Raw genomic sequence first — 26,758 nt, forward strand, 5'->3', positions numbered from 1 at the left:
GCAGGCGCCTGTAATCCCAGCTACTTGGGAGGCTGAGGCAGGAGAATGGTGTGAAACTGGGAGGCAGAGTTTGCAGTGAGCCGAGATCACGCCGCTGAACTCCAGCCTGGGTGACAGAGTGAGACTCTGTCTCAAAAAAAAAAAAAATATATATATATATATAATATAAAAAATATATATTATATAATATATATATAAAATAAATATATATAATATATATATTATATAATATATATATAAAAAGTCTTCCAATTGATGAACATGGGGTATCTATTTATTTAGCTTTTATTTAATTTCTTTCAGCAATGTTGTAGTTTTCAGTGTACAGGTGGAATTGTTTTCTTAATTTCATTTTCAGATTGGCATTGCTAGTGTATAGAAATACAACTAATTTCTTTTCTTATTTTTCGCAGAGATGGGGGGGGGGGTCTCCCTTTGTTGCCCTGGCTGGTCTTGAACTCTTGGCCTCAAGCAATCCTCCCATCTCGCCTCCCAAAGTATTGAGAATTCTAGGCATAAGTCACTGAGCTGAGCCCTGATTTTCAATATTGATTTGTATCCCAAAACTTTCCTGAATTTATTAACTTTTTTTTTTTTTTTTTCTCTTGTGACAGAGTTTCGCTCTTGTTGCCCAGGCTGGAGTGCAATGGCACGATCTTTGCTCATTGCAACCTCCGCCTCCCAGGTTCAAGCAATTCTCCTGCCTCAGCCTCCTGAGTAGCTGGGATTACAGGCATCTGCCACCACACCCTACTAATTTTGTGTTTTTAATAGAGACAGGATTTCTCTGTGTTAGCCAGACTGGTCTCAAACTCCCAACCTCAGGAGATCCACCCGCCTCAGCCTCCCAAAGTGTTGGGATTACAGGCGTGAGCTACCGCGCCAAGCCTCATTTTTAAATTCTCATCTAAATGTTTCATCCAGAAGGGTTGGGTACAAAAGGGATGGAAGCATTTCACAGAAAAAACATTTTTATACAGGTTGACTAGAAAGACACATCGTGTCCAGGAATTGGTCAGGATGAAATTCTAAATTTTCTTCTTCTTTTTTTTTTTTTGTTACCAGCTTATATATCAAGAACAGAGGCTGGGTACGATGGCTCATGCCTGTAATCCCAGCACTTTGGGAGGCCAAGGAGGCTGGATCACCTGAGGTCAGGAGTTTGAGACCATCCTGGCCAACATGGTGAAAACCCGATTCTACAAAAAAAAAAAAAAAAAAAATACAAAAATTAGCCAGATGTGGAGGCGTGGGCCTGTAGTCCTAGGTACTTGGGAGGCTAAGGCAGGACAACTGCTTGAACCTGGGAGGCGGAGGTTGCAGTGAGTCAAGATGGCACTACTGCACTCCAGCCTGGGCAACAGAGTGAGACCCTGTCTCAAAAAACAAAAAACAAAAACAAAAAAACCCACAAAAATCCTAAATTTTCAAAATGGTTTCCTACAACCTCTTAACTGATCATCATCCAATGAGCTTCCTGCAAAAGCTCAGTCCCTTTCTGGGGACAGCTGCATTCAGTAATCAAACTGCCTTCCTAAGGTGTGTGTAGCAGGAGAGAAGTGGGGAAGTAGAGTCAGGCTACAGGCCACGGTTGCAAACTGCAACCAATCCAGAAAGTTGAGCACAAGGCAACAGAAATGAGGCATCTCCCAAGTGTCCAACCTGTCAGAAGCAGCCAGAGAGGTCACAGTCCCTGAGAGGTGCCCTCCTTGAACTTACAGCTTTTGGCAGGAATCACAGGTTAGAAATGCATTCAATGGCTGGGCGTGGTGGCTCGCGCCTGTAATCCCAGCACTTTGGGAGGCCGAGGTGGGAGGATCACCTGAGGTCAGGAGTTTGAGACCAGCCTGGCCAACACGGTGAAGCCCTGTCTCTACTAAAAATACAAAAATTAGCCAGGCATGGTGGTGTATGCCTGTAATCCCAGCTACTCGGGAGGTTGAGGCAGGAGAATTGCTTGAACCCAGGAGGCGGAGGTTGCAGTGAGCCGAGATCGCACCACCGCATTCCAGCCTGGGCGACTAAGGGAGTCTCTGTCTAAAAAAAAAAAAAAGAAAGAAAAGAAAAGAAAAAGAAAGAAATAGGCCGGGCGCGGTGGCTCAAGCCTGTAATCCCAGCACTTTGGGAGGCCGAGACGGGCAGATCACGAGGTCAGGAGATCGAGACCATCCTGGCTAACACAATGAAACCCCGTCTCCACTAAAAAAAAAAATACAAAAAAATTAGCCGGGCGTGGTGGCGGCGCCTGTAGTCCCAGCTACTCGGGAGGCTGAGGCAGGAGAATGGCAGGAACCCGGGAGGCGGAGCTTGCAGTGAGCCAAGATCGCGCCACTGCACTCCAGCCTGGGCGACAGAGCCAGACTCCGCCTCAAAAAAAAAAAAAAAAAAAAAGAAAGAAAGAAATAAAGAGCCAAGAAGTCAAGAAGTCAGTTGATTGTAGATGGTTTCCTCAAAGAAGCAGCCCTTTCCTTGGCCCAGTGCGGTGGCTCAAGCCTATAATCTCAGCACTTTGGGAGGCCAAGGTGGGCGGATCACGAGGTCAGGAAATCGAGACCATCCTGGCTAACACCGTGAAACCCCATTTCTACTAAAAATACAAAAAATTAGCTGGGTGTGGTGGCGGGTGCCTGTAGTCTCAGTTACTCAGGAGGCTGAGGGAGGAGAATGGCGTGAACCCGGGAGGCGGAGCTTGCAGTGAGCTGAGATCTGGCCACTGCACTGCAGCCTGGGTGAGAGAGTGAGACTCCGTCTAGGAAAAAAAAAAAAGAAGAAGAAGAATAAGAAGCCCTTTCCTGTGGGCATTTGTATGTGATCCAGATGGTCCAGCCAGCATCCATGATGTTTTCAGTTTAGGTCCCACAGAGGGTGCCCTAAGTCTGCAATGGTCTCACAGTCAAAGTCCTGTTCCTGGAGTGTGTGCCCGTTTTCAATTTAGCACAGCACATGCTGAGACTGAAACAGCACAGAACAGAGAGCAGTATCAGGTTTTGGCTTACAGTCAGGTCCAGGCCATTAGGATCTGTGCATTCAAGAAGCCACAAATCAGTGGCTGTTCTTTGGCTGCAGCAAAGCCAAGACGATGCAGGCTAGAAGGTTCTGTTTCAAGTGCAAGTGACAAACAAGGCTTTCCTGAGCCCTTTTCCCTTGTCAGTCTTAGAGTTGGAAATGATGCACTCAAAGACATGCACGGGCTGGACGCAGTGGCTCTTGCCTGTAATCCCAGCACTATGGGAGGATGAGCGGGGAGGATTGCTTGAGTACAGGAGTTCAAGACCAGCCTGGGCAACATAGTGAAACTGTGTCTCTACCAAAAAAAAAAAAAAAAGAACAGAACAATTAAAAATTAACTGGGCATGGAGGTGGGCACCTGCAGTCCCAGTTACTTAGGAGGCTGAGATGGGAGGATTGCTTGAGCCCGGGAGGTCGACGCTGCAGTGAGCCATGGCTGCATCATTGTACTCTAGCTTGGGCAACAGAGTGAGACCCTGTCTCAAAAACAAAAAAAAAAACAAACAAAAATGCATACCTTCAAGAAAAAGAGAAGACAACCACAGACTCGGAGAAGGTATTTGCAGAAGACATATCTGATAAAGGACTGTTATTCAAAATGTACGAAGAACTCTTAAAACTCAATAGGAGTGGCACACACCTGTAATCCCAGCTACTTGGGAGGCTGAGGCAGGAGAATCACTTGAACCTGGAAGACGGAGTTCGCAGTGTGCTGACATCGCACCATTGCACTCCAGCTTGGGCAACAGAACAAAACTCTGTCTTAAAAAAAAAAAAGAGGTTAGGTGCAGTGACTCACACCTGTAATCCCAGCACATTGGGAGGCCAAAGTGGGTGGATTGCTCGAATCCCAGAGTTTGAGACCAGCCTGGGCAACGTGGCAAAACCCTATCTCTACAAAAAATAGAAAACAGTTGAATGTGGTGGTGTGCCCTTGTGGTCTCAGCTGCTCGGGAAGCTGAGGCAGAAGGATTGCTTGAGCCTGGGAGGCACTGGTTGCAGTAAGCCATAATCACATCACTATACTCCAGCCTGGGTGACAGAGCAAGACTCTGTCTCTAAAAAAAGGCTGAGTCTGGGGACTCATGCCTGTAATCCCAGCACTTTGGGAGGCCAAGGTGGGCAGATCGCTTGAGCCCAGGAGTTTCAGACCAGCCTGGGTAACAATGCAAGACTTCATCTTAAAAAAAAAAAAAAAAAGAGGCAGGTGTGGTGGCACACGCCTGTAGTCCCAGTTACTCGGGAGGTGAGGCAGGGGGCTCACTTGAGCCCAGGAGTTTTAGGCTGCAGTGAGCCGTGGTCTAATCATGCTACTGCACTTCAGCCTGGGCAACAGAGTGAGACCCTGTCTCTAAAAGTGATCTTTCAAGCCATGAAAAGACCTGGAGGAACCTTAACTGCATATCAAGAAGTAAGAGACCAATCTGATAAGGATACATACTGTATGATTCCAACAATATGACATTCTGGAAAAGGCAAAACTATGGAGTCAATATAAAAATCAGTGGTTGGCCAGGCAGGGTGGCTCATGCCTATAATTCCAGCACTTTGGGAGGCTGAAGCTGGTGGATCGTTTGAGGTCAGAAGTTCGAGACCAGCCTGGCCAAATGGTAAAACCCCATCTCTACTAAAAATACAAAAAAATTAGCCAGACGTGGTAGTGGGCACCTGTAATCTCAGCTACTCGGGAGGCTGAGGTGGGAGCATCTCTTGAACCCGGGAGGCAGAGGATGCAGTGAGCCAAGATCGTGCCACTGCACTCCAGCCTGGGTGACAGAGCAAGACTCCATCTCAAAACAAAAACAAAACAAAACCAACAAAAGACCAGTGGTCATCTGGTGTTGAGGGAGGGAGGAGTGAATCGGTAGAGCACGGAGGACTTTTAGGGCAGTGAAACTAGTCTGTGTGATACCACAGTGGTAGATACATGTCGTTACACATTTGTCCAAACCCAGAGAATGTACAACACCAAGTTTGACCCTAATGCAAACGATGGACTTTGGGTGATAAGGATGTGTCAACATAGGTTCATTGATTATAACATGTACCACTCTGGTGGGGGATGTTGATAGGGGACGGGAGTGTGTGTGTGTGTGTGTGTGTGTGTGTGTGTGTGAGGGGCTGGGGGAAACAGAGGATATAGGATAATTATATACTTTCTGCTCAGTTTTACTGTGAACCTAAAACTGCTCTAAAAATAAAGTCTAGGCTGGGTGCGGTGGCTCACGCCTGTAATCCTAGCACTTTGGGAGGCTGAGGTGGGAAGATCACTTGAACTCAGGAGTTCGAGACCAGCCTGGGCAACATAGTGAGACCTTGTCTCTAATTTGTCAAAACAAACAAACAAACAAGTAAACAAAAAATTAGCTGGGTGTGGTGGCACACACACCTGTAATTCCAACTACTCAAGAGGCTGAGGTGGGAGGATTGCTTGAGTCTAGGAGGTCAAGGATGCAGTGAGACGAGATCGCACTGTTGTACTCCAGCCTGGGCAACAAAGTGAGACCGTCTCAAAAAAAAAAAACAAAAACAAAAAGTATATTAAAGAAACAAAACTTTTTCAGACATATAAAAAAATATGCACACCAGGCTGCCCCATCAGCTGCCTTTAAGGGTCCAGCACTTGATTTTAACAAGGGCTTATTAGCAGACTAAAAAGTGTTTTTTAAAACTCTAAAAGTAGCTGGGTGTGGTGGCACGTGCCTGTAGTCCTAGCTACTCAGAGGCTGAAGCAGGAGGATCACTTGAGCCCAGGAGGTCGAGGCTGCAGTGAGCCATGATCGCGCCACTGTACTCCAGCTTGGGTAAGAGTGTGAGATCCTGTCTCAAAAAATAAATTTTTGTTTTAAAGTGAAACTCCAAAAGTTTATTTCCATCCAGAGATTGCGTCGCTCTTTTTACTGCTTCTTGCTTTCTCCAAAGCCTTCAGTAAGCCAAAATCATGGCAAAAATCATCATTTACAGAGACTGTACTTGTTCTGTTTCCAATACTCGGAATTAAAATTCCAATCCTCCCATTGTTGGCAAAAAGCAAGGGAGTTGTTTTATATACACACAACGACTTTTGCAGCTTTCTCTAATTCAGATGATCTCCATAGTGTATATTGCAAGCATAAACATTTTACATTGATTTTTTTAAAAAAATCATACATTTAGTCCAGGTGTGGTAGCTCACGCCTGTAATCCCATCACTTTGGGAGGCCAAGGCGGGTGGATAACCTGAGGTCAGGAGTTTGAGACCAGCCCAGCCAACATAGTGAAACCCTGTCTTGACTAAAAATACAAAAAAATGAGCCAGCCATGGTGGCACGTGCCTGTAATCCCACCTACTTGGGAGTCTGAGAATCACTTCAACCTGGGAGGTGGAGGTTGCAGTGACCTGAAATTGAGCCACCGAACTCCAGTCTGGGTGACAGCAACACTGTCTCAAAAATAAATAAAATAAAATAAAATAAAATAAAATCATACATCTAGATGAAACAGTCACAAAATACAAAGGAGCTTTTCAAATTTCTCCATTTTTTTTTCTCATTGCAAATCTACTCAAATGTCTATCAATAAATTAAACACTTAATAGTTGGAATAGAAGGCAGGGTTGCTGCAACCTGTAGGCTAAAGATATGGATAGAATCTACAGGCAGCCTTTGGTATCCATGGGATTGGTTCCAGAAACCCCTACAGATCCCAAAATCCACAGATACTCAAGTCCTTATATAAAATGCAGTGATATTTGCATATAACCTCCACACATCCTCCCATATACTTTATTTATTAATTATTATTTTTTGATGGAGTTTCACTCTTGATACCCAGGCTGGAGTGCAATGGCGTGATCTCGCTCACTGCAACCTCAGCCTCCCAGGTTCAAGCGATCCACCTGCCTCAGCCTCCCAAGTAGCTGGGCTTACAGGCGCCCACCACCACCCCCAGCTAATTTTTTGCATTTTTAGTAGAGATGGGGTTTCACCATGTTGGCCGAAACTTACACACATAAACACAAGACTTTGCATGGTACTATTTGCAGTTGAGAGAAATGTAAACCAATGCAAAGATGCAGTGTGAAATCATAATTGAACGAAATTAACTGAAGTAACGCTACTGTAATAATTTCGTAGCCACCTCCTGTTGTTGTTGCAGTGAGCTGAAGTGTTGTGAGTATTAGCTTAAACACCATGTGATGCTAATCGTCTCCAAGGAGTCCGTTTCTCCAGCAAATTGCATAGCCAGTATACAGCGATCTCTTCTGGTTCTCGTTCATTTTTCATCTTGTTGAGTGCAATATCGTAAACCCTGAATAACACCACAGGACCCATACAGAGTGCCACTGGTGAAACTGAAAGTGCTCCCAAGAAATAGACAAGTCATGACATTACAAGAAAGAGTTGATTTGCTTGATATGTATCATAGATTGAGGTCTGCAGCTGCAGGTGCCTGATATTTCAAGATGAATTCAGCATTGAGGAGCATTGTAAAAAAAAGAAAATGACATTCCCGAAGTGGTCGCAGTTATGCTGGCAGGCAGGAAATCCTTGCACTTTTTGTGAAATATCTTTTTATCTCATACTGAAAATGCAAGGCCAGGTGTGATGGCTCAGGCCTGGAATCCCAGCACTTTGGGAGGCTGAGGTGGGCAGATCACTTGAAGCCAGGAGTTTGAGACCAGCCTGGCCAACATGGCAAAACCCTGTCTCTACCAAAAATACATAAATTAACTGGGCATGGTGGCAGGTGCCTGTAATCCCAGCTACTTGGGAGGCTGAGACACAAGAATCGCTTGAACCTGGGAGGCAGAGGTTGCAGTGAGCCCAGATCACGCCACTGCACTCCAGCTGGGGCAACAGAGCAAGACTCCATCAAAAAAAAAAAAAAAAAAAAAAGAACAAACGAAAGAAAGAAAGAAAATGTAGTTTTTCTGTGGGTGCAGAATTGCTGTAAAAAAGACATACCTATAGATTCTAATATAATTCTAGGAAAAGTGCAGTCATTATATGACAACTTAAAGAAAAAAGAAGGTGAAGGATATAAAGCTGGAGAATTTAATACCAGCAAAGGATGGTTTGATAATTCTAAAGAGTTTGGCTAAAAAAATATCAAGGTAACAGGAGAGGCAGCTTCTGCCAACCAAAAGGCAGCAGATGAGTTCCCAGGTGCTAGTGAGGAAATCATTGAGGAGGAAAGATATCTGCCTAAAGAGGGGTTTTTGTTTTGTTTTGTTTTTGAGACAGAGTCTCACTCTGTTGCCCAGGCTGAAGTGCAGTGGCGCAATCTCAGCTCACTGCAACCTCCACCTCCTGAGTTCAAGCGATTCTACTGCCTCAGCCTTCTGAGTAGCTGGGATTACAGGTACCCGCCACCATACCCAGCTAATTTTTATATTTTTAGTAGAGATGGGATTTCACCATGTTGGCCAGGCTGATCTCAAACTCCTGACCTCAAGCGATACGCCCGCCTTGGCCTCCCAAAGTGCTGGGATTACAGGCATGAACCACACCTTGCTCCATCATGAAGAGGTTTGTAATGCAGACTAAAGTGCCCTATTCTGGAAAAAAAAAAAAATGGCTCAAAGGACATTTATTAGTAAGGAAGAGAGGTGAGCACTTAAGGCAGGTAGGGATAGGCTGACCCTACCGTTGTGTGCAAATGCTGTCAGATTTATGATCAGGCTGCCCTTACATAGAAAACTGCTAACCTCCAAGCCTTCAAAGATAAGGCTGCCAGTCTTTTGGTTGTACAACAAGAAGGCCTGAACAACGAGAACCCTTCTTCTGGGTTGGTTCCACCGACGCTTTGTCCTTGAAGTTAGGAAGTACCTTGCCAGTAAGTTACTTTGATACTAGATAATGTCCCTGGCCACCAAGAACCTCATGAATTCAACACTGACGGTGTCAAAGTGATCTCATGGCCCCCAAACACAATGCCTCTACTTCAGCCTCTAGATCAGGGGGTGATAAGGAGCTTTAAGGCTCATTACACACTGTGGAAAGGACTGTCAACACCATGGAAGAGAAGACTGATATAGAGAACATTAGGAAAGTCTGGAAGGATGACGCCACTGAAGATGCCGTCCTTGTTAGAGAAAAGCTACGAATGCCGTTGAGTGAAAATAATAAATTCCTGCAGGAGAAAACTGTACATGACCTCACCGGATTTACAACAGAGCCAATCAAGGAAATCATTAAAGAGATTGTCGATATGGCAAAAAAAAAAAAAAAAGTAAGGGGTGAAGGGTTTCAAGCTATGGATCTTGGGGAAATTCAAGAGCTAATAGATTCTACACCAGAGGAATTAACAGAATATTTTTTTTTCTTTTTTTTCTGAGATGGAGTCTCACTCTGTCACCTAGGCTGGAGTGCAGTGGCATAATCTCGGCTCACTACAACCTCCACCTCCCAGGTTCAAGTGATTCTCTTGCCTCAGCCTTGAGTAGTTGGGATTACAGGCACCTGCCACCATGCCCGGCTAATTTTTGTATTTTTAGTAGAGACAGGGTTTTGCCATGTTGGCCACGCTGGTCTCAAACTCCTGACCTCAGGTGATCCACCCACCTCCCAAAGTGCTGGGATTACAGACGTGAGCCACCGTGCCCGGCCAGAAGATGTTAATTGAAGATGTTTTTGACTTCTTTCATGACATGGACCCTTCTATGATACAGGAACTGACACTAAAGCAAACCGTGGAAGAAGGTTTGGTGCCATATAGAAACATTTTTAGAGAAATGAAAAAGCAAAAAGTCAGACAGAAACTATGACGTATTTCTGTGAAGTACCTGCCTCTCCTGCCTCCCCCTCCACCTCCATCACCTCATCCACTTTTGCCACCTCTGAGACAGCAAGACCAGCCCTCCTCTTCCTCCTCCTCTTCAGCCTACTCATTGTGAAGACGACGAGGATGAAGACTTTTATGATGACCACCTCCACTTACTGAACAGTAAATGTACTTTCTCTTCCTTACAATTTGCCCAACATTTTCTTTTCTTTAGTTTAGTGTAAGAATACAGTATATAATATAATAACATATGAAGTATGTGTTAATTGACCATTTATGCTATCAGTGAGGCTTCTGGTCAACAGTAGGTTATTAGTAGTTAAGTTTTAGGGGAATCAAAATTTATACTCAAAAAAATTTTTTTTTTAGATGGAGTCTTGCTGTGTTGCCCAGGCTGGAGTGCAATGGCGTGATCTTGGCTCACTGCAACCTCTGCCTCCCAGGTTCAAGAGATTCTTCTGCCTCAGCCTCCCGGGTAGCTGGGATTACAGGTCTGCGCCACCACGCTCAGCTAATTTTTGTATTTTTAGTAGAGACGGGGTTTCACCATGTTGACCAGGCTGGTCTTAAACTCCTGACCTTGTGATCCACCCACCTCGGCCTCCCAAAGCGCTGGGATTACAGGTGTGGGCCACTACACCTGGCTATCCTCAGATTTGTAACAGCAAGGAGGGTCGGCACCCCAACCGTCACGTTGTTCATGGGTTAACTGTATAATGTGTGGATCAACCGTGTAATGTTCGCACATCACTTCATTCTCATGGATTCAACATAGTACTTGGCATGGGGCAAATTCAAGTTTTTACTTTTTGGAACTTTGTGGAAGTTTTTTTCCCCAAGCATTTTCTATTTTTATTTATTTATTTATTTATTTTTTGAGACAGGGTCTCACTCCATTTCCTAGGCTGGAGTGCTGTGGTCTCAATATCCAGGGCTCCAGTGATCCTCCTACCTCAGCCTCTCAAGTAGCTGAGACTACAGGCACACACCCCCCCACCACGCCCAGCTAATTAAAAAAATTTTTTGTTGAGATGGGTCTCACTATGTTGTCTAGGCTGGTCTTGAACTCCTGGGCTCAAGCAGTTCTCCTGCCTAGGCTTCCTACAGTGTTGGGATTATAGGTGTGAGCCACCATATCCAGTCTTTCCCGAATATCGTCTTTTGTTTGAGACAGAGTTTTGCTCTGTCACCCAGGCTGAAGTGCAATGGTGTGATCTTGGCTCACTGCAACCTCTGCCTCCCAGGTTCAAGTGATCCTCCCACCTCAGGCTCCTGAGTAGCTGGGACTACAGATGTGTGCTGCCATTACTGGCTAATTTTTTGGTTTGTTTGTCTGTTTTTGAGACAAAGTCTCCGTCGCCCAGGCTGGAGTGCTGTGGTGCGATCTTGGATCACCGCAACCTCTGCCTCCCAGGTTCAAGCAATTCTCCTGCCTCAGACTCCCAGATAGCTGGGATTACAGGCACCCGCTGCCACGCTTGGTTAATTTTTGCATTTTTATTTTACTTATTTTTTGAGACAGAGTTTTGCTCTTGTTGCCCTGGCTGGATACCAATGGCATGATCTTGGCTTAAGGCAACCTCCGCCTCCCAGGTCCAAGCAATTCTCCTGCCTCATCCTCCCAAGTAGCTGGGATTACAGGTGCCCACCACCATGCCTGGCTAATTTTTTTGTATTTTTAGTAGAGATGGGGTTTTGTCATATTGGCCAGGCTGGTCTCGAACTCATGACCTCAGGTGATCCGCTTGCCTCAGCCTCCCAAAGTGCTGAGATTACAGGCATGAGCCACCACACCCAGCAATTTTTGTATTTTTAGTAGAGACGGGGTTTCACCATGTTGGCCAGCCTGGTCTCGAAGTGACCTCAGGTGATCCACCTGCCTCGGTCCCCCAGAGTACTGGGATTACAGGCGTGAGGCACCGTGCCCAGCCTCCCGAATATTTCCAATCTACAGTTGGTTGAATCCACAGATGCAGAAGTCACCCACACAGACGGCCAACTGTGTATGTTTTTCTTACTCTTTTTTTTTTTTTCCATCTGGCTTATCGAAAGCTTTGAGCTGGCCGGCAATGGATTTAATCTCTTTTACTCCCACTTGGAGGAGACGGTACCTATAAACTGTTAACTGTATTTGACCCACCAAAAACTCATTTTGGGAAAGTCTTGGCCCTTTCTCTTGCAGCCCACAGAAGAGAGGGAAAAAAGCCAAAGGTGTCACTTGGGCCATGCTTTTTTGTTTCCTTATTGTAGCCAGCACTCACCAAAATCAGCCAGGGGATCCAGGGAGTCAGCTTTCCAGAGGCTGGACCTATTGTCTTTTTTTTTTTTTTTTTTTTTTTTTGAGATGGAGTCTCGCTCTGTCGCCCAGGCTGGAGTGCAGTGACCGGATCTCAGCTCACTGCAAGCTCCGCCTCCTGGGTTTACGCCATTCTCCTGCCTCAGCCTCCCGAGTAGCTGGGACTACAGGCGCCTGCCACCTCGCCCAGCTAGTTTTTTGTATTTTTTAGTAGAGACGGGGTTTCACCGTGTAGGCCGGGATGGTCTCGATCTCCTGACCTCGTGATCCGCCCGTCTCGGCCTCCCAAAGTGCTGGGATTACAGGCTTGAGCCACCGCGCCCGGCCTATTGTCTTTTTTTTGAGACAGAGTCTCACTCTTTCACTCAGGCTGGAGTGTAGTGATGCGATCCTGGCTCACTGCAACCTCCACCTCCCGGATTCAAATGATTCTCCTGCTTCAGCCTCCCGAGTAACTGGGATTATAGGCACCTGCCACCACGCCCAGCTGATTTTTTGTATTGTTAGTAGAGACGGGGTTTCACCACGTTGGCCAGACTGGTCTTGAACTCCTGACCTCAAGTGATCCACCCACCTCGGCCTCCCAAAGTGCTGGGATTACAGGTGTGAGCCACCACGCCCGGCCTCAGCCGGTGTTTTCTTTTGTATGGTTTCCCTCCTCAACTGGGACTACTTACGATTCTCAACCAAGGCAGCAACACTGCATTTCTACTAAAAAGATCTGAAGCAGTTTTGGCAAAATAAGAAATTTATTACATATGATTGGCAGATACATGCTGCTGATATATTATTCTTACTGTTTGAAAAAAAAGTCAAAATGAAAAATAATGTTATTTTAATTTTAAATACCACACAATTACAGGTCCTTGAGGATCAGGGTTGGGCTCAGGGAATTACCTCGTTTTTCAGAGAAATCAGAGTGGGCAGATCCATCTCCAAATTCTTTTTTTATTTTTTATTTTTATTTTTTTGAGACAGTGTCTCACTCTGTCACCCAGGCTGGAGTGCAGTGGTATGATCATGACTCACTATAGCTTCAACCTGGGCACAGATGATCCTCCCACCTCAGCCTCCCAAGTAGCTTGGACTATAGGTGTGTACTACCACACCTGGCTAACTTTTGTATTTTTTGTAGAGATGGGGGTTTTACTACATTGCCCAGGCTGGGCTTGAACTCTGGGGCTCAAGGGATCCTCCCACCTTGGCCTCCCAAAGTGCGGGGATTACAGGTGTGAGCCACTACACCCGGCCCAATTTTTTTTTTTTTTTTGAGACAGAGTCTCGCTCTGTTGCCCAGGCTGGAGTGCAGTGGCGCAATCTCGGCTCACTGCAGCCTCCGCCTCCCAGGCTCAAGCGATTCTCCTACATCAGCCTCTTGAGTAGCTGGAAATTACAGGCGCCCACCATCACACCCGGCTAATTTTTTGGATTTTTAGTAGAGACGGGGTTTCACCATGTTGGCCAGGCTGGTCTTGAACTCCTGACCTCAGGTGATCCGCCTGCCTTGGCCTCCCAAAATGCTAGGATTACAGGCATGAGGCACTGTGCTCGGCCCAGACTTTTTTTTTTTAACGTGGATTTTCAGCTGCATGACCTGGTCCCAGCCCTGCAGCTTGGAAGCCCCAGGAGGTGAGGTTCGCACCCTTAGGGCTAGGACTTTCTGAGCCCTAAGGATGAGGCTCTAAGTTCAGAGACGAGTAGAGGGCTTCTCTGAAGGGACCAAAGAAGTCCCTATGGCAGAAACAATAGGAGACAAGAGGTCAATGGCGGGGAGGGGAGGGGATGGGACAGAGGGGTCTGGGGCTGGATCGGAGGGTTTTGGGTGGGAAGAGAAGAGAGGGGAGGGCGAGAATTCTTCTCCAAGATGGGCGTTCCCCCAGGCTCACCTGTGGGTTCCCCTCAGTAGAGTAGGCCCCCCCAAAGCAGCAGCTACAGTAGGTAGATAAGATGGAAGAAGCTTCTTCTGGTAGTTTCTAGAACCTGAAGACGGGGCCCGTCAGGGCCTTTGATTGGACCCAGGAATTCTCAGTATGCCAGGGAGGTACAAGTGGTCAATTGGTTAATGGTGAGTCCCAGCCAATGGTCCCGGGCCCTGGAAGGCACAGTCAGGCTGTCTTGCAAGAAGGATAGTCCTGGACTAGGACAGATGGACTCGCACGATCACACTGGAGTTGGTCACACGGGCTCCATAGTGGCCAGCCCAGAACTGTGTGTCCTGGCCCCAGTGTTCGAAAGACACAAAGCGGATGCCCATCTTGATGTTGGAGAACACGTGGGTGACCTGTAGGCAGAGGAGGGGCTCAGCCCCGTTGTGCCACAGCCTCCCCTCTAAAGCTGAGGTTGGGGCCTTCTGGCAGATGGTTACTTTCCAAGGATGGCTATAAAATCTCCCATTGGGCCACATGTTCTTCTAGAATCTTATAGAATCTTCCACTCCCTCATCAAAAAGTGGAATCTGGATGGGCGCGGTGTGGTTCGCGCCTGTAATCCCAGCACTTTGGGAGGCCGAGGCAGGTGGATCACTTGAGGCCAGAAGTTCCAGACCATTCTGGCCAACATGGCGAAACCACGTCTCTACCAAAAATACAAAAAAAAAAAAAAAAATTAGCCAGGCTTGGTGGCATGTGCCTGTAGTCCCAGCTACTCAGGAGGCTGAGGCAGAAGAATCACTTGAACCTGGCAGGCGGAGGTTGCAGTGAGCCGAGATCACGCCACTACACTCTAGCCTGGATGATAGAGTGAGACTCTGCCTCAAAAAAAAGTAGAATCTAATTCGCTTCCCCATGAATCTAGGTGGCTTTGCTTGTCACCAAGAATGTGGTGAAAATTATGCTCAGTGACTTTGGCCAAGTGACTTTTAAGGCTAGGTCAGAAAAAGCAAGGCAGCTTCTATTGTTTCTCTAGAACCCTCCTCCCTGAGCAACCACATAAGCATTCTGACTGCCTAGGAGCCGCCATGCTGTGAGGAAGCCCAAAGGAGCCCAAGCAGAGAGATCCCATGGAGAAGCTCTGAGACGAAATGAAGAAAGAGATGTTTGGCCAGCCACCAACTGCTACACACACACCACCCACCGCCCTGGCCTGCAGCTCCAGACATCGTCAGAATGTCACTGTCTGAACTTTGAAAGTCAGGAGCCAGAACTGCCCAGGTGAGCCCTCCTGAAATTACTAACTCATAGAAATCACGAGAAGTAGTCAAATGACTATCATTAATTTTTTTTTTTTTTGAGACAGAGTCTCACCCTGTCACCCAGGCTGGAGTGCAGTGGCGTGATCTCGGCTCACTGCAACCTCTGCCTCCCAGGTTCAAACGATTCTCCTGCCTCAGCTTCCCGAGTAGCTGGGACTACAGGCGCCCGCTGCTACGCCCAGCTAATTTTTGTATTTTTAGTAGAGATGGGGTTTCACCATGTTGGCCAGGCTGGTCTTAAACTCCTGACCTCGTGATCTGCCTGCCTTGGCCTCCTAAAGTGCTGGGATTACAAGTGTGAGCCACTGTACCCAGCCAGACTGTCATTGATTTTAAGCCACTAAGTTTTGGGGTGATTTATTTCACAGCAATAGGCCCCCAACATCCTTTCCCCAAACCCCCATAGAAGACTCACGTGAAGGCAGGCATTGTTGTTCCACTGTGGGATGGGATCAGGCACAGCAGAGAATTTATCTAGAACAGTCTGGTTGGCGTCTAGAAGTTGGACAAGTAGTCTATACATACAGCCACTGTCGTGTCGGGCTCCCCACCTGTGGGAGGAAGGAGGCCATGAAGGCTGGACCTGCCACCCCATCTCTTTGGGTGTCTGCCTACCTTGTCCTGCCTTGTCCGAATGCCCTTCCCATGTATGCAAATCCAGTTCCTCTAAAGGGACTCCTGGGAGGTGATCTCTGGACCCTTGGAATGTTGTGTCAGACAGGAGTGTCTTTAATGGTGACCCAGGTGGTACTGGATAGTCTACCAATGTGATTTAGGGCAGGGGCCAGTCACACTCATAGAAATAGTCTCAGTGGGGAGTCTCCAGAAAGACCCACCATGTGACTTTCTGTGGGGGCTGGGAGTCAGGGAACATCAGTTGACCTGGAGACTGAGATTAACCATGTGGGCAATTGATCAATCCATCACACCTATGTAATGAACCTAAGAAATACTCTGGACACCGAGGCTCAAGGTAACTCCCTTGGTCAACAAAATTCCATGCATCTTGTCACACATCAGTGCCAGCATGGTAACACGTCCTGACACCACGGGAGAAGGATAACAGAAGCTCTGTGTTTGATCTTTTCCCTGGATGCTGCTCTATGCCCTCCTTTCCTTGGCTGACTTTAATCTGTATCTTTTCCCTGTAATAAACCAGAAGTGTGTAGTAGCTTTTTGTGAGTTCTTCCAATGAATTATTGAATTGTGAAGGTGGTTTGGAAGTCCTCCAAACTTGCAATTGGTAGAGTTGTAGAGATGGGGTTTTGCCACGTCACCTAGTCTGGTCTTGAACTCCTAGACTCAGGCGATCCTCCTGCCTCTGCCTCCCCAAGTGCTGGGATTACAGGCATGAACCACCATGCCCAATCAGATTTTGTTTTTAATTATTACTCATCAAACTACATATTTGTATTGTTGTGACATATTGTGTCAGAAGTGAGGATGGTCTAAGGGATTCCATCCCCAAACTTTGTAATGAGCTCTAAACTTCTCACAAATATTGATGCCTGTCTGGGAATGGTGGCTCATGCCTGTAATCCCAGCACTTTGGGAGGCCAATGCGGGTGGATCACTTGAGGTCAGGAGTTCGAGACCAGCCTGGCCAACGTGGTCAAAATACAAAATTTACTAAATATTCTACTAAAATACAAAATACAAAAATTACTAAAAATACAAAAATTAGCCAGGCATGGTGGCTGCCTGTAATCCCAGCTACTTGGGAGGCTGAGGCAGGAGAATCTCTTGAACCCAGAAGGTGGAGGTTGCAGTGAGCTGAGATCGTGCCATTGCACTCCAGCCTGGGCGACAGAGGGAGAACCTGTCTCAAAACTCAAAAAAAAAAACCCAAAAAAATATTGGTGCCTGGCTCTCACCCTCAGACACTCAGATTTAATTGGTATGACTGGTCCCTGGGCACTGTATGTTTTAAAAGTTACCTTTATGATGTGCAGCAAACTTCGGGAGCCACTGATTATCACAATCAAATAGTACCCCACTGATCAAAACAACACAAATACGTCACATAGTTTGATGAATAGTAATAAAAAATAAAATCTGGCCAGGTGTGGGTGCTCACACTGGTAATCCCAGCACTTCGGGAGGCAGAGGTGGGAGGATTGCTTGAATCCAGGAGTTCAAGGCCAGCCTGGGTGACATGGCAAAGCCCTGTCTCTACAAAAAATATGGCTAGGCGTGGTGGCTCACACCTGTAATCCCAGGACTTTGGGAGGCAGAGGCGGGCAGATCACCTGAGGTCAGGAGTTCGAGGCCAGCCTCGCCAACATGGTGAAACCCCGTCTCTACTAAAAATACAAACATTAGCTAGGTGTGGTGGTGCATCCCTGTAGTCCCAGCTACTTTGGAGGCTGAGGCAGGAGAATCACTTGAACCCAGAAGGTGGAGGTTGCAGTAAGCTGAGATGGTGCCATTGCATTCCAGCGTGGGCAACCACTGAAATTTTGTCTCAAAAAAACAAAAAATTCAAAAATTAGCCAGGCACGTAAAATTAGCCAGTATGCACCTGTAGTCCCAGTTACTCAGGAGGCTGAGGTGGGAGGATTGCTTGAGGCCGGGTGGTGAAGATTGCAGTGAGCTGAGATCATGCCACTGCACTCCAGCCTGGGTGAAAGAGCAAGACTCTCTCTCCAAAAAAAATACAAAATAAAAATTAAAATCTTATTGGAGATGTATCTCTTAATGAGATGGAGTTGGGGAGTAGGGTTATGGTGCCTTGATTAAGAGTGAATTTGCTGGCCAGACAAGGTGGCTCAGGCCTGTGATCCTGGCACTTTAAGAGGCTGAGGCAGGCAGATCACCTGAGATCAGCAGCTCGAGACCAGCCTGGACAACATGGTGAAACCCTATCTCTACTAAAAATACAAAAATTAGCCAGGTGTGGTGGTGCACACCTGTAATCCCAGCTACTTGGGAGGCTGAGGCAGGAGAATCCCTTGAACCTGGGAGGCAGAGGTTGCAGTGAGCTGAGATCGCACCACTGCACTCCAGCCTGGGCCACTGAGTAAGACTGTCTCAAAAAAAAAAAAGTAGGCCGGGCGCGGTGGCTCAAGCCTGTAATCCCAGCACTTTGGGAGGCCGAGACGGGCGGATCACGAGGTCAGGAGATCGAGACCATCCTGGCTAACACCGTGAAACCCCGTCTCTACTAAAAATACAAAAAAAAACACAACTAGCCGGGCGAGGTGGCGGGCGCCTGTAGTCCCAGCTACTCCGGAGGCTGAGGCAGGAGAATGGCGTAAACCCGGGAGGCGGAGCTTGCAGTGAGCTGAGATCCGGCCACTGCACTCCAGCCCGGGCTACAGAGCAAGACTCCGTCTCAAAAAAAAAAAAAAAAAAAAAAAAAAAAAAAGTAGATTTGCTAAGGCCCCAAATTTCCAATGGCCACTTTGCCTGGCTCCCTAGTAGTCCTTACATCTGGGGATGACACCTTAGTGAGGGGCTTTTTTCCTATAAAACTAGAGAAGGGGGACACTGAGAAAGAGCTTGGGGAAGGAGAACCATATGATGCTTCCCACACAGATGTAATCTATAGCAGATTAATTGTATAATAGGGGGTTTCTGGCTGTAGTGGACCTGAAATTTGACTCCCATAAAACCATCTGGGTCATATACCCCCTGGAAAGTCTTCATGCACCCCAGTTTCAAGACCATCCATCGACACAGAGGACAAGCTCCGGAGTCAGATGAGTCTGGGCCTTATACCAGGTTCTGCTAAGCCCAGGCTGTGTGACCCAGGCAAGCCATCTCCTCCTTTTTTTTTCTTTTCTTTTTTTTTTTAGGTGGCATCTCACTCTGTTGTCCAGGCTGGAGTGCAGTGGCACCATCTCAGCTCACTGCAACCTCCACTTCCCGGGTTCAAGTGATTCTCTTGCCTCAGCCTCCCAAGTAGCTGGGATTACAGACGCATACCACCACTCCTGCCTAATTTTTTGTATTTTTAGTAGAGACGGGTTTTGCCATGTTGGCCAGGCTGGTCTCGAACTCCTGACCTCAAGAGATCCGCCCACCTTGGCCTCCCAGAGTGCTGGGATTACAGGGGTGAGCCACCATGCCCAGCCTGTCCCAATCTCTCAGTTGGTGGCATGTGCCTGTAGTCCCAGCTACTCGGTAGGCTGAGGCAGGAGAATCACTTGAACCTGGCAGGCGGAGGTTGCAATGAGCCGAACCTCTCCCCTTTCTCAACCTCTCAGTTTCCTGCGAAGCTCTGAATGATCTGAGGGCTTGAAATACACCTTCCCACAGGATCAAGGTTCAAAAAAGGTGCTCATATAAAGTACTTGCTATGTGCTTGCCATGTAATAATTGTCACTGCAAAAGCCCTATCTTGTAAACAGGGAAAACAGAGGCATGCTGTGACTTGCCCAAGGCTACAAAGCCGCAGGCTAGGGTTTGAATCTGGGAGGTCTGGCTCCAGAACCTAAGCTCTTGGCCAACTATGCTATGTTTTCTCCTCCTAAGGCAAGGAGCATCTCATTCATTTACCGACAAGACTGAGCTGGGCCCGAGGCCTCTCATCTTCTGTTTTCCAATCCACATCCCTTTGGGCATGAGCAGAGAGGTTCAGGGCGTGTACTCTGCTAATCACTAGAACTGTGAGTATGTTTGTCACTTCACCTCTCTGAACTTCAGTTTCTTTTCTTTTTATTCTTTTTTTCCAGGACTGAGTCTCACTCTGTTGTCCAAGCTGGAGGGCAGTGGTACAACCTCCACCTCCTGGGTTCAAGCGATTCTCCTCCCTCAGCCTCCTAAGTATGTGGGACTACAGGTGCATACTACCAGGTCTGGTTAATTTTTTTGTATTTTTAGTAGAGACGAGGTTTTGCCATGCTGGGTGGGCTGGTCTCAAACTCCTGACCTCAAGTGATCTGTCTGCCTCGACCCCACAAAGTGCTGGGATTATAGGTGTGAGCTACCATGGCCGGCTGGAACTTCAGATTTTTTATCTGTAAGGAGGGGTTAGGAGGCCTAAATTAAGTCACCCATAAAAAGGTCATGTCACATGTGGTCAGTGCTTAGCAAGGGGCTATTTTAATCGTCACACTCACCAGTCAGAGACACAAATCTCAATCCTGCCACTATCCAGCAGTTCTGGCCACAGACCCTCCTCCTCTAGGTCCAAGACCTGCTTCTTGCGACACCAGCTGGGAAATGCAGGAGACAGGGTAATGAGAACAGGCAGGCCTTTCTCAACAAGGCGCCAGACCTTAGGATAGCAGGGGCATTCACCTGAATGAGGTCACGAAGCACGTCTGAGAAGGGGCCCCAGGCACGGTTGTCCTGTTTTCCTCCACCACCCAGCCGTCCCCACCGTGCTGCACCATCCACTTTCGGAGGCCTTCTGTGAAATAAAAAAGGCTTGTGCCCAAGTTCCAGTCGCCCGCCTGTTGGTTCCTAGTGAGACTCCTGGCCCCCCACCGAGGCCCCGCCCCCTGCCCCTCCCACCAGCTCACTCAAAGCCCCGCTCCTCTGACCCTTCTCACCGATTTGCAGCAAAGCCCTGCCCCTCCAGCCCCTCTCTCTGGCTCCCAGAACTGCCCCATTCCTACCCCTCCCACAGGCAACCAGTGAAGCTCTGCCCAGCCAGCCCCGCACCCGGCGTGCCGATGCTGCCCCACCCCTCCGACACCTCCGACCGGCTCCCGATGCTGCCCAGCCCCTCCGACTCCTCCCACCGGTCCGACTGCGGCCCTGCCCTTCCGGCCCTTCCCACCGGTTCCACTGCGGCCCCGCCCCTCCGGCCCCTCCGCCGCTCCCACAGTGGCCCAGCATCCTGGACTTCCTCTTTCGAGATCCCACCTTGGCCGCAGGGGTTGCGAATAAGGTTGCGTCCGATGGGTCTGCGCGCGCAGAAGCGGCCAAGGGGGCAAGGCCTGGCGTTACGGGCGGGAGACTGGCAGCTGCGGGCGAGGTGCAGTAGCGCGCGGCCGGTGGCGCTGTGATCGCGGGCCAGGATCAGCAGCCACAGGGCCTGGCCGTCCACCAGGGCTCGCCAGCCCCGGCACACTTGGCGGCAGCGCCCGAGAAGCGTGCGCGGGGGGACGTGGCTCAGCACCACCAGCAGCAGCTCCGGGGGCAGTTGGCTCAGGTCCAGCGCCTCTTCGGGTTCCGACTCCGGCTCCGGCGCGGGGACCCGGGCGGCCCGGCCCCTAGAGGCCCAGGCGCCCATGGTCCCCCCGCCAGGCCCGGCTGTGGCTGCGGGAGAGGAAGGGTCAAGGCGTCAGGGACCAGCAGCCTCCGCGGCGCGCAGCCTCTGCCTGCCCTGACTCAGCCAGCCGCACCCCTACCTTCACCATCCCAGAGCCCCGTCCCCGAATCCCCCTCCCCCAGCCCGTCCTTGATAGCCCCGATATCTCGGAGACCCCGCGGTCTGTGTGTATGCCCCGAATTGCGTGCAATCAGCCCCCCTCGGCGGCCCCACCGACACCCCACCCCAAATCCTACCCCAGGGCCTGGCGGCGCTCCTACCCGGGATACCCTAGCTGTGTTGCAAGCTCCCCACGCCCCTCCCCTCTTACTAGCCAGCGTCACCCACCCCTGCATCCTCTTTCTTACTCCCCAGCCCCTCCCACCTACTCCCTTCCCTTCTCCAGACCCAACCTGCTTCCTGCGAGGGGGCCAGGTGGGGATCCAGAGTCTGCCGCTCACTGCCTTCCCCTCCAGCCGGCCCCTTGAAATGTCCCTAATTCGTTAGTGGCAATGAGACGTCTGGCTCCGAGCAACCGTTGTTATTTTGGTCAGGCTTCTGAGTGGGAGGCCTCATATCCGTTAACGTGTTAAAAAATTTCCATCACCTATAAGGTCGGGCATGGTTATCTTCACTTCACAGGAGAAAACAGGCTCCAGCTGCTAAAAATGAATGCTGCAACCAGTAGTAACACCAGCCAACTTTTATGGACGGTTTTGCTGACAGCCAATTTGGCAACCCCATGAAGTAGGTGCTGTTACGCCCTTTACTTCACACAGGTGAAAAAACTGAGACCAGCAGAGGCCAGGTGACTTGCCTATGATCACCAGCTAGTAGGGACTTGAATCCAGCCAGCTTAGCTCCGGAACACCTCATTTTAACCTCTAGATCAGCTCTGTCCAATAAAAATACAATTGTGGCTGGGTGCGGTGACTCATGCCTGTAATCCCAGCACTTTGGGAGGCCAAGGCGGGCAGATCGCTTGAGGTCAGAAATTCGAGACCAGCCTGGCCAACATGGTGAAACCCCATCTCTACTAAAAATACAAAAATTAACTGGGCGTGGTGGCTCGCACCTGTAATCCCAGCTCATTTGGAGGCTCAGGTAGGAGAATCACTTGAACGCGGGAGTGGGAGGTTGCAGTGAGCAGAGACTGCACCACTGCGCTCCAGCCTGTGCAAGAGAGTGAGTGAGATTCTGTCTCAAAAAACAAACAGGAAAAAAACTATTGTGAGAGTTGATCATATGAATTGGATCCTTCTTGTCATATCCAACGAAAACAAAGTTGAGAGACCAGGGGGAAAAAAAACACTTAGGGCAGATACCATTGCCCCAAGAATGTGATTCTCTGCAAGCCTGGCTGTTAAAATTGCCTGTTGTAACCTGGAAGCAGTCTAACTGGTACTGAAACAGCCTGCTGCGACTCTAAGACTGGTTTTTCCCTCTGCTGTCACTTACCAATCAGAACTTGCCAGCTCCCCACAACGTTGGTAGTGTCAATGATCTTTCTTGCAAAACAATACCTAACATTTCTGTTTCTTATGAAAACCTCTAACCTCTTTGTTCTTTGAATGTACTGAAGACCACCTGGTCTGTGTGGATGCCTCGAATTTCAATTCTTGCTTTCCAAATAAAACGTTTTATTATGTTTTTGAGATAGAGTCTCGCTCTGTCGCCCAGGCTGGAGGGCAGTGGGGCAATCTCGTCTCACTACAACCTCCTCCTTCTGGGTTTAAGTGATTCTCCTGCCTCAACCTACCGAGTAGCTGGGATTACAGGTGCGCGCCACCATGCCCAGCTAATTTTTGTATTTTTAGTAGAAATAGGGTTTCACCATGTTGGCCAGGATGGTCTCAAACTGCCGACCTCAGGTCGTCTGCCCGTCTCGGCCTCCCAAAGTGCTGGGGTCACAGGCATAAGCCACCGCGATAAAACATTTTAAATTTAGAGATTTGTCTCTATATCTCTATATTTTATTTGGCTTCGACATACTGTGAGCCGTATACATAATTTAAGACCTCAACAAACAAAACCAGACATGGATTCTTCCCTACAAAGAACTTACCTTCTGGAGGGACAGACATGATAAACTGTTGGCATAATGAGCAAATTACATAGTATCAGGGAAATAATTAAATATAAAACCTCCAGGCCAGGCAGGATGGCTCACGCCTGTAATCCCAGCACTTTGGGAGGCTGAGGCAGGCACATCACTTGAGGTCAGGAGTTCGAGACCAGCCTGGCCAAAATGGTGCAACCCCGTCTCTACTAAAAGTACAAAAATTAGCCGGGTGTGGTGGCACATGCCTGTGATCCCAGCTACTTGGGAAGCTGAGGCATGAGAATCACTTCAACAAGGGAGGCAGAAGTTGCAGTGAGCCGAGACCTCGCCACTGCACTCCAGTCTAGGTGACAGAGTGAGATGCTGTCTTAAATAAATAAATAAATAAATAAATAAATAAATAAATAAATAGAATAAAACCTCCTTTTGACCCTCTTAGAATCCTCTCCACAAATGCAGAAAAGAAATAAATGGGGCCCGGCATGGGGGCTCACACCTGTAATCCCAGCACTTTGGGAGGCTGAGGCAGGAGGATCTCTTGAGCCTAGGAGTTTGAGACCAGCCCTGGCGGCACAGTGAGACCCCGTCTTTACAAAAAAATTTAAAAAGTAGCTGCAAATAGTGGTGTGCACCTGTAGTCTCAGCTACTTGGGAGACTGAGGTGAGAGGATGGCTTGAGCCCGGGAGGTTGAGGCTGCAGTGAGCTGGCACTCTGCCACTGCACTTCAGCCTGGGCTACACATCGAGACCCTGTCTCAAAAAAAAAAAAAAAAGGATGAAACAGTTGTATTAGTGCATACACTTTAAACGAGCCTGTAATGTGCATCTGCCATGATGAACAGTAAACATAATAAGTATGTGTGTGTGTTAAACAGTTATTAGTGCTATGAAAAATTAGAGCAGACAAGGGAAAATGGGGCATAATGAGGTTGGGTTGAGTGGATAGGAGAGGCAGACCCTGAATTAGGAGAGATGGATGAACTATTGTGCTGGTTTAATTTCTTCTCAATACATATATTTTCATTTTAAAAATTTCGTTTCAACCGGGCACGGTGGCTCATGCCTGTAATCCCAACACTTTGAGAGGCCGAGGCAGGTGGATCACCTGAGGTCAAGAGTTTGAGACCAGCCTCATCAACATGGTAAAACCCCGTCTCTACTAAAAATACAAAAACCTGGGCGCGATGGCTCCCGCCTGTAATCCCAGGACTTTGGGAGGCTGAGGTGGGCAGATCACGAGGTCAGGATTTCGAGACCAGCCTGGCCAATATGGTGAAACCCCATCTCTACTAAAAATAATAATAATACAAAAATTAGTTGGGTGTGGTGGTGTGTGCCTGTAGTCCCAGCTACTCAGGAGGCTGAGGCAGAAGAATGGCTTGAACCCAGGAAGAAGAGGTTGCAGTGAGCTGAGGTCGCGCCATTGCACTCCAGCCTGGGCAACAAGAGTGAAAATTTGTCTAAAAAAAAAATCTTTTATATATATTTGTTGAGACCAGGTCTCACTCTGTCATAGCTCACTTTAGTCTCAAACTCCTGGAGTCCAGCAATCCTCCTGCCTTAGCCTCCTGAGTAGCTGGGACTAAAGGAGAGGCAAGGTCTTCCTGTTGCCCAGGCTGGTCTTGAACTCCTGAGCTCAAGTGGTCCTCTTGCCTCTACCTCTCAAAGTGCTGGGACTATAGGCATGAGCCACTGTGCCCACTAAAACTAATATATTAGTTTTAATGTAATGTGTAAGCAGTGGGAATCTTGTTGATAATGAGATATGATGACCCAAGTATTTGATTTTTTTTTTTTTAAACTTTTTTCACTTTGTCACCCAGGCTGGAGTGCAATGGCTTGATCTCGAACTTCTGACCTCAGGTGATCCTCCCACCTTGGCCTCCCAAAGTGCTGGGATTACAGGCATGAACCACTGCACCTGGCCTGATTTTTTTTTAACAGTTAAAATGTTTAAAAAGTTCAAGTACGTTGGCCAGGCACTGTGGCTCATGCCTGTAATCTCAGCGCTTCAGGAGGCCGAGGCGGGCAGATCACTTGAGGTCAGGAGTTCGAGACCAGCCTAGCCAACATGGTGAAACCCTCATCTCTACTTAAAATAAAAAATTAGCTGGGTGTGGTGGCATGCACCTATAGTCCCAGCTACTCAGGAGGCTGAGGCAGGAGAATTGCTAGAACCTGGGAGGCAGAGGTTGGAGTAAGCTGAAATTGCGCCACTGCACCCTAGCCTGGGCAACAGAGCAAGATTCCATTTCAAAAAAAAAAAAAAAAAAAATCCAAGTAGGTCAAAAGGGCAGATACTGAAAAGTCAGTGTCTTTTTCCAGTCCCCAATTCTCCTCCCAAGGGCAAGACTTTTGGACTCCACCCCAAAGACACCACACCCAGACAGACTTTCACGGATCCCTCTAAGGACTGCTACCTGAGAGACTTTATCTGCAAATAAGATGACCTTTGTTCTCAGTGCAGTTCTGCCCCTCACCCTACCTTAGCTTATCACCGCCATGGTCCAGAAGCCTCCTAGCCCCTATCTATTTCTGTATCTCAAAATGCTATTTAAGCTTCAACCATCTGGCCTGTCTTTGAATCTCATACTTTGTGGGGTTTCTCTGTGTGTGCACATAATGGATTTGTGTGCCTTTTCTCTGGTTAATTTGTCTACTGTCAAGTTTATTTCAGAGACTCAAATGATCAAGCCTTCAGAGATGGTGGATGGAAAGTTTCACCTGTCCCTTCACTTGTTAAAAATTTTAAAAAGTTCTTTTGAGATGAGGTTTCACTCTGTCACCCAGTTTGGAGTGCAGTGGTGTGATCCTGGCTCACTGCAGACTTGACCTCCCAGGCTGAAGCCATCCTCCCACCTCAGCCTCTCAAAGTGCTGGGATTGCAGGCATGAGTCAGGTCACTGCAGCCTTGACCTCCCAGCCTCAAGTGATCCTCTCGAATAGCTGGGATTATAGGCACAGCTATAGTCCCACCATGTCTGGGTAATTAAAAAAATTTTTTGCAGAGATGGGGTCTTGCTACAATGTCCAGTCTCATCTCAAACTCTTAGCCTCAAGCAATCCTCCTGCCTTGGTCTCCCAAAGTGCTGGGATTACAGGTGTGAGCCATCACACTGGCCTTGTCTCTATACTTTATAGAAAGAAAAGGGCTGAGGAGAGCAGAAACAGAGAACAAAAAAACAGATTGGTACTTTCAAAATTACCTTCTTTGTAATGGATAAAGCAGAGTTG

At 48.0% G+C, this 26,758-nt stretch overlaps 1 protein-coding gene across 49 annotated transcripts in view; it reads right to left on the reverse strand.

The window, feature by feature from the left end:
- Positions 1 to 21,985, reverse strand: part of FBXO17 (F-box protein 17) — a 33,506-nt gene extending 11,521 nt beyond the window's left edge. For 5 of the 49 annotated variants that reach the window (XR_013410659.1, XR_013410658.1, XM_077982712.1 and 2 more), the window contains exons 1-4: positions 21,075 to 21,481; positions 20,505 to 20,616; positions 20,324 to 20,419; positions 15,676 to 15,811 (exon numbers count right to left, since the gene is read on the reverse strand). Coding sequence is in view for 28 of the 49 variants with exons in the window: in XM_077982712.1 (XP_077838838.1) it covers positions 15,676 to 15,811; positions 20,324 to 20,419; positions 20,505 to 20,616; positions 21,075 to 21,444 (714 nt within the window). In the remaining 21 variants the exon portion in view is untranslated. Of the gene's footprint in view, positions 1 to 262; positions 875 to 1,203; positions 1,354 to 1,617; positions 3,486 to 3,649; positions 3,768 to 10,615; positions 11,208 to 11,783; positions 12,662 to 12,800; positions 14,593 to 15,361; positions 15,812 to 20,323; positions 20,420 to 20,504; positions 20,617 to 21,074; positions 21,482 to 21,719; positions 21,817 to 21,875 lie in introns of those variants that run through there. The other 44 variants (XR_003724847.2, XM_015123883.3, XM_028838702.2 and 41 more) reach the window with 33 other exon arrangements.
- Positions 21,986 to 26,758: the final 4,773 nt, after the last annotated feature.

Source organism: Macaca mulatta, chromosome 19 (assembly GCF_049350105.2).
Source record: "Macaca mulatta isolate MMU2019108-1 chromosome 19, T2T-MMU8v2.0, whole genome shotgun sequence".
Taxonomy (NCBI): Eukaryota; Metazoa; Chordata; class Mammalia; order Primates; family Cercopithecidae; genus Macaca; species Macaca mulatta.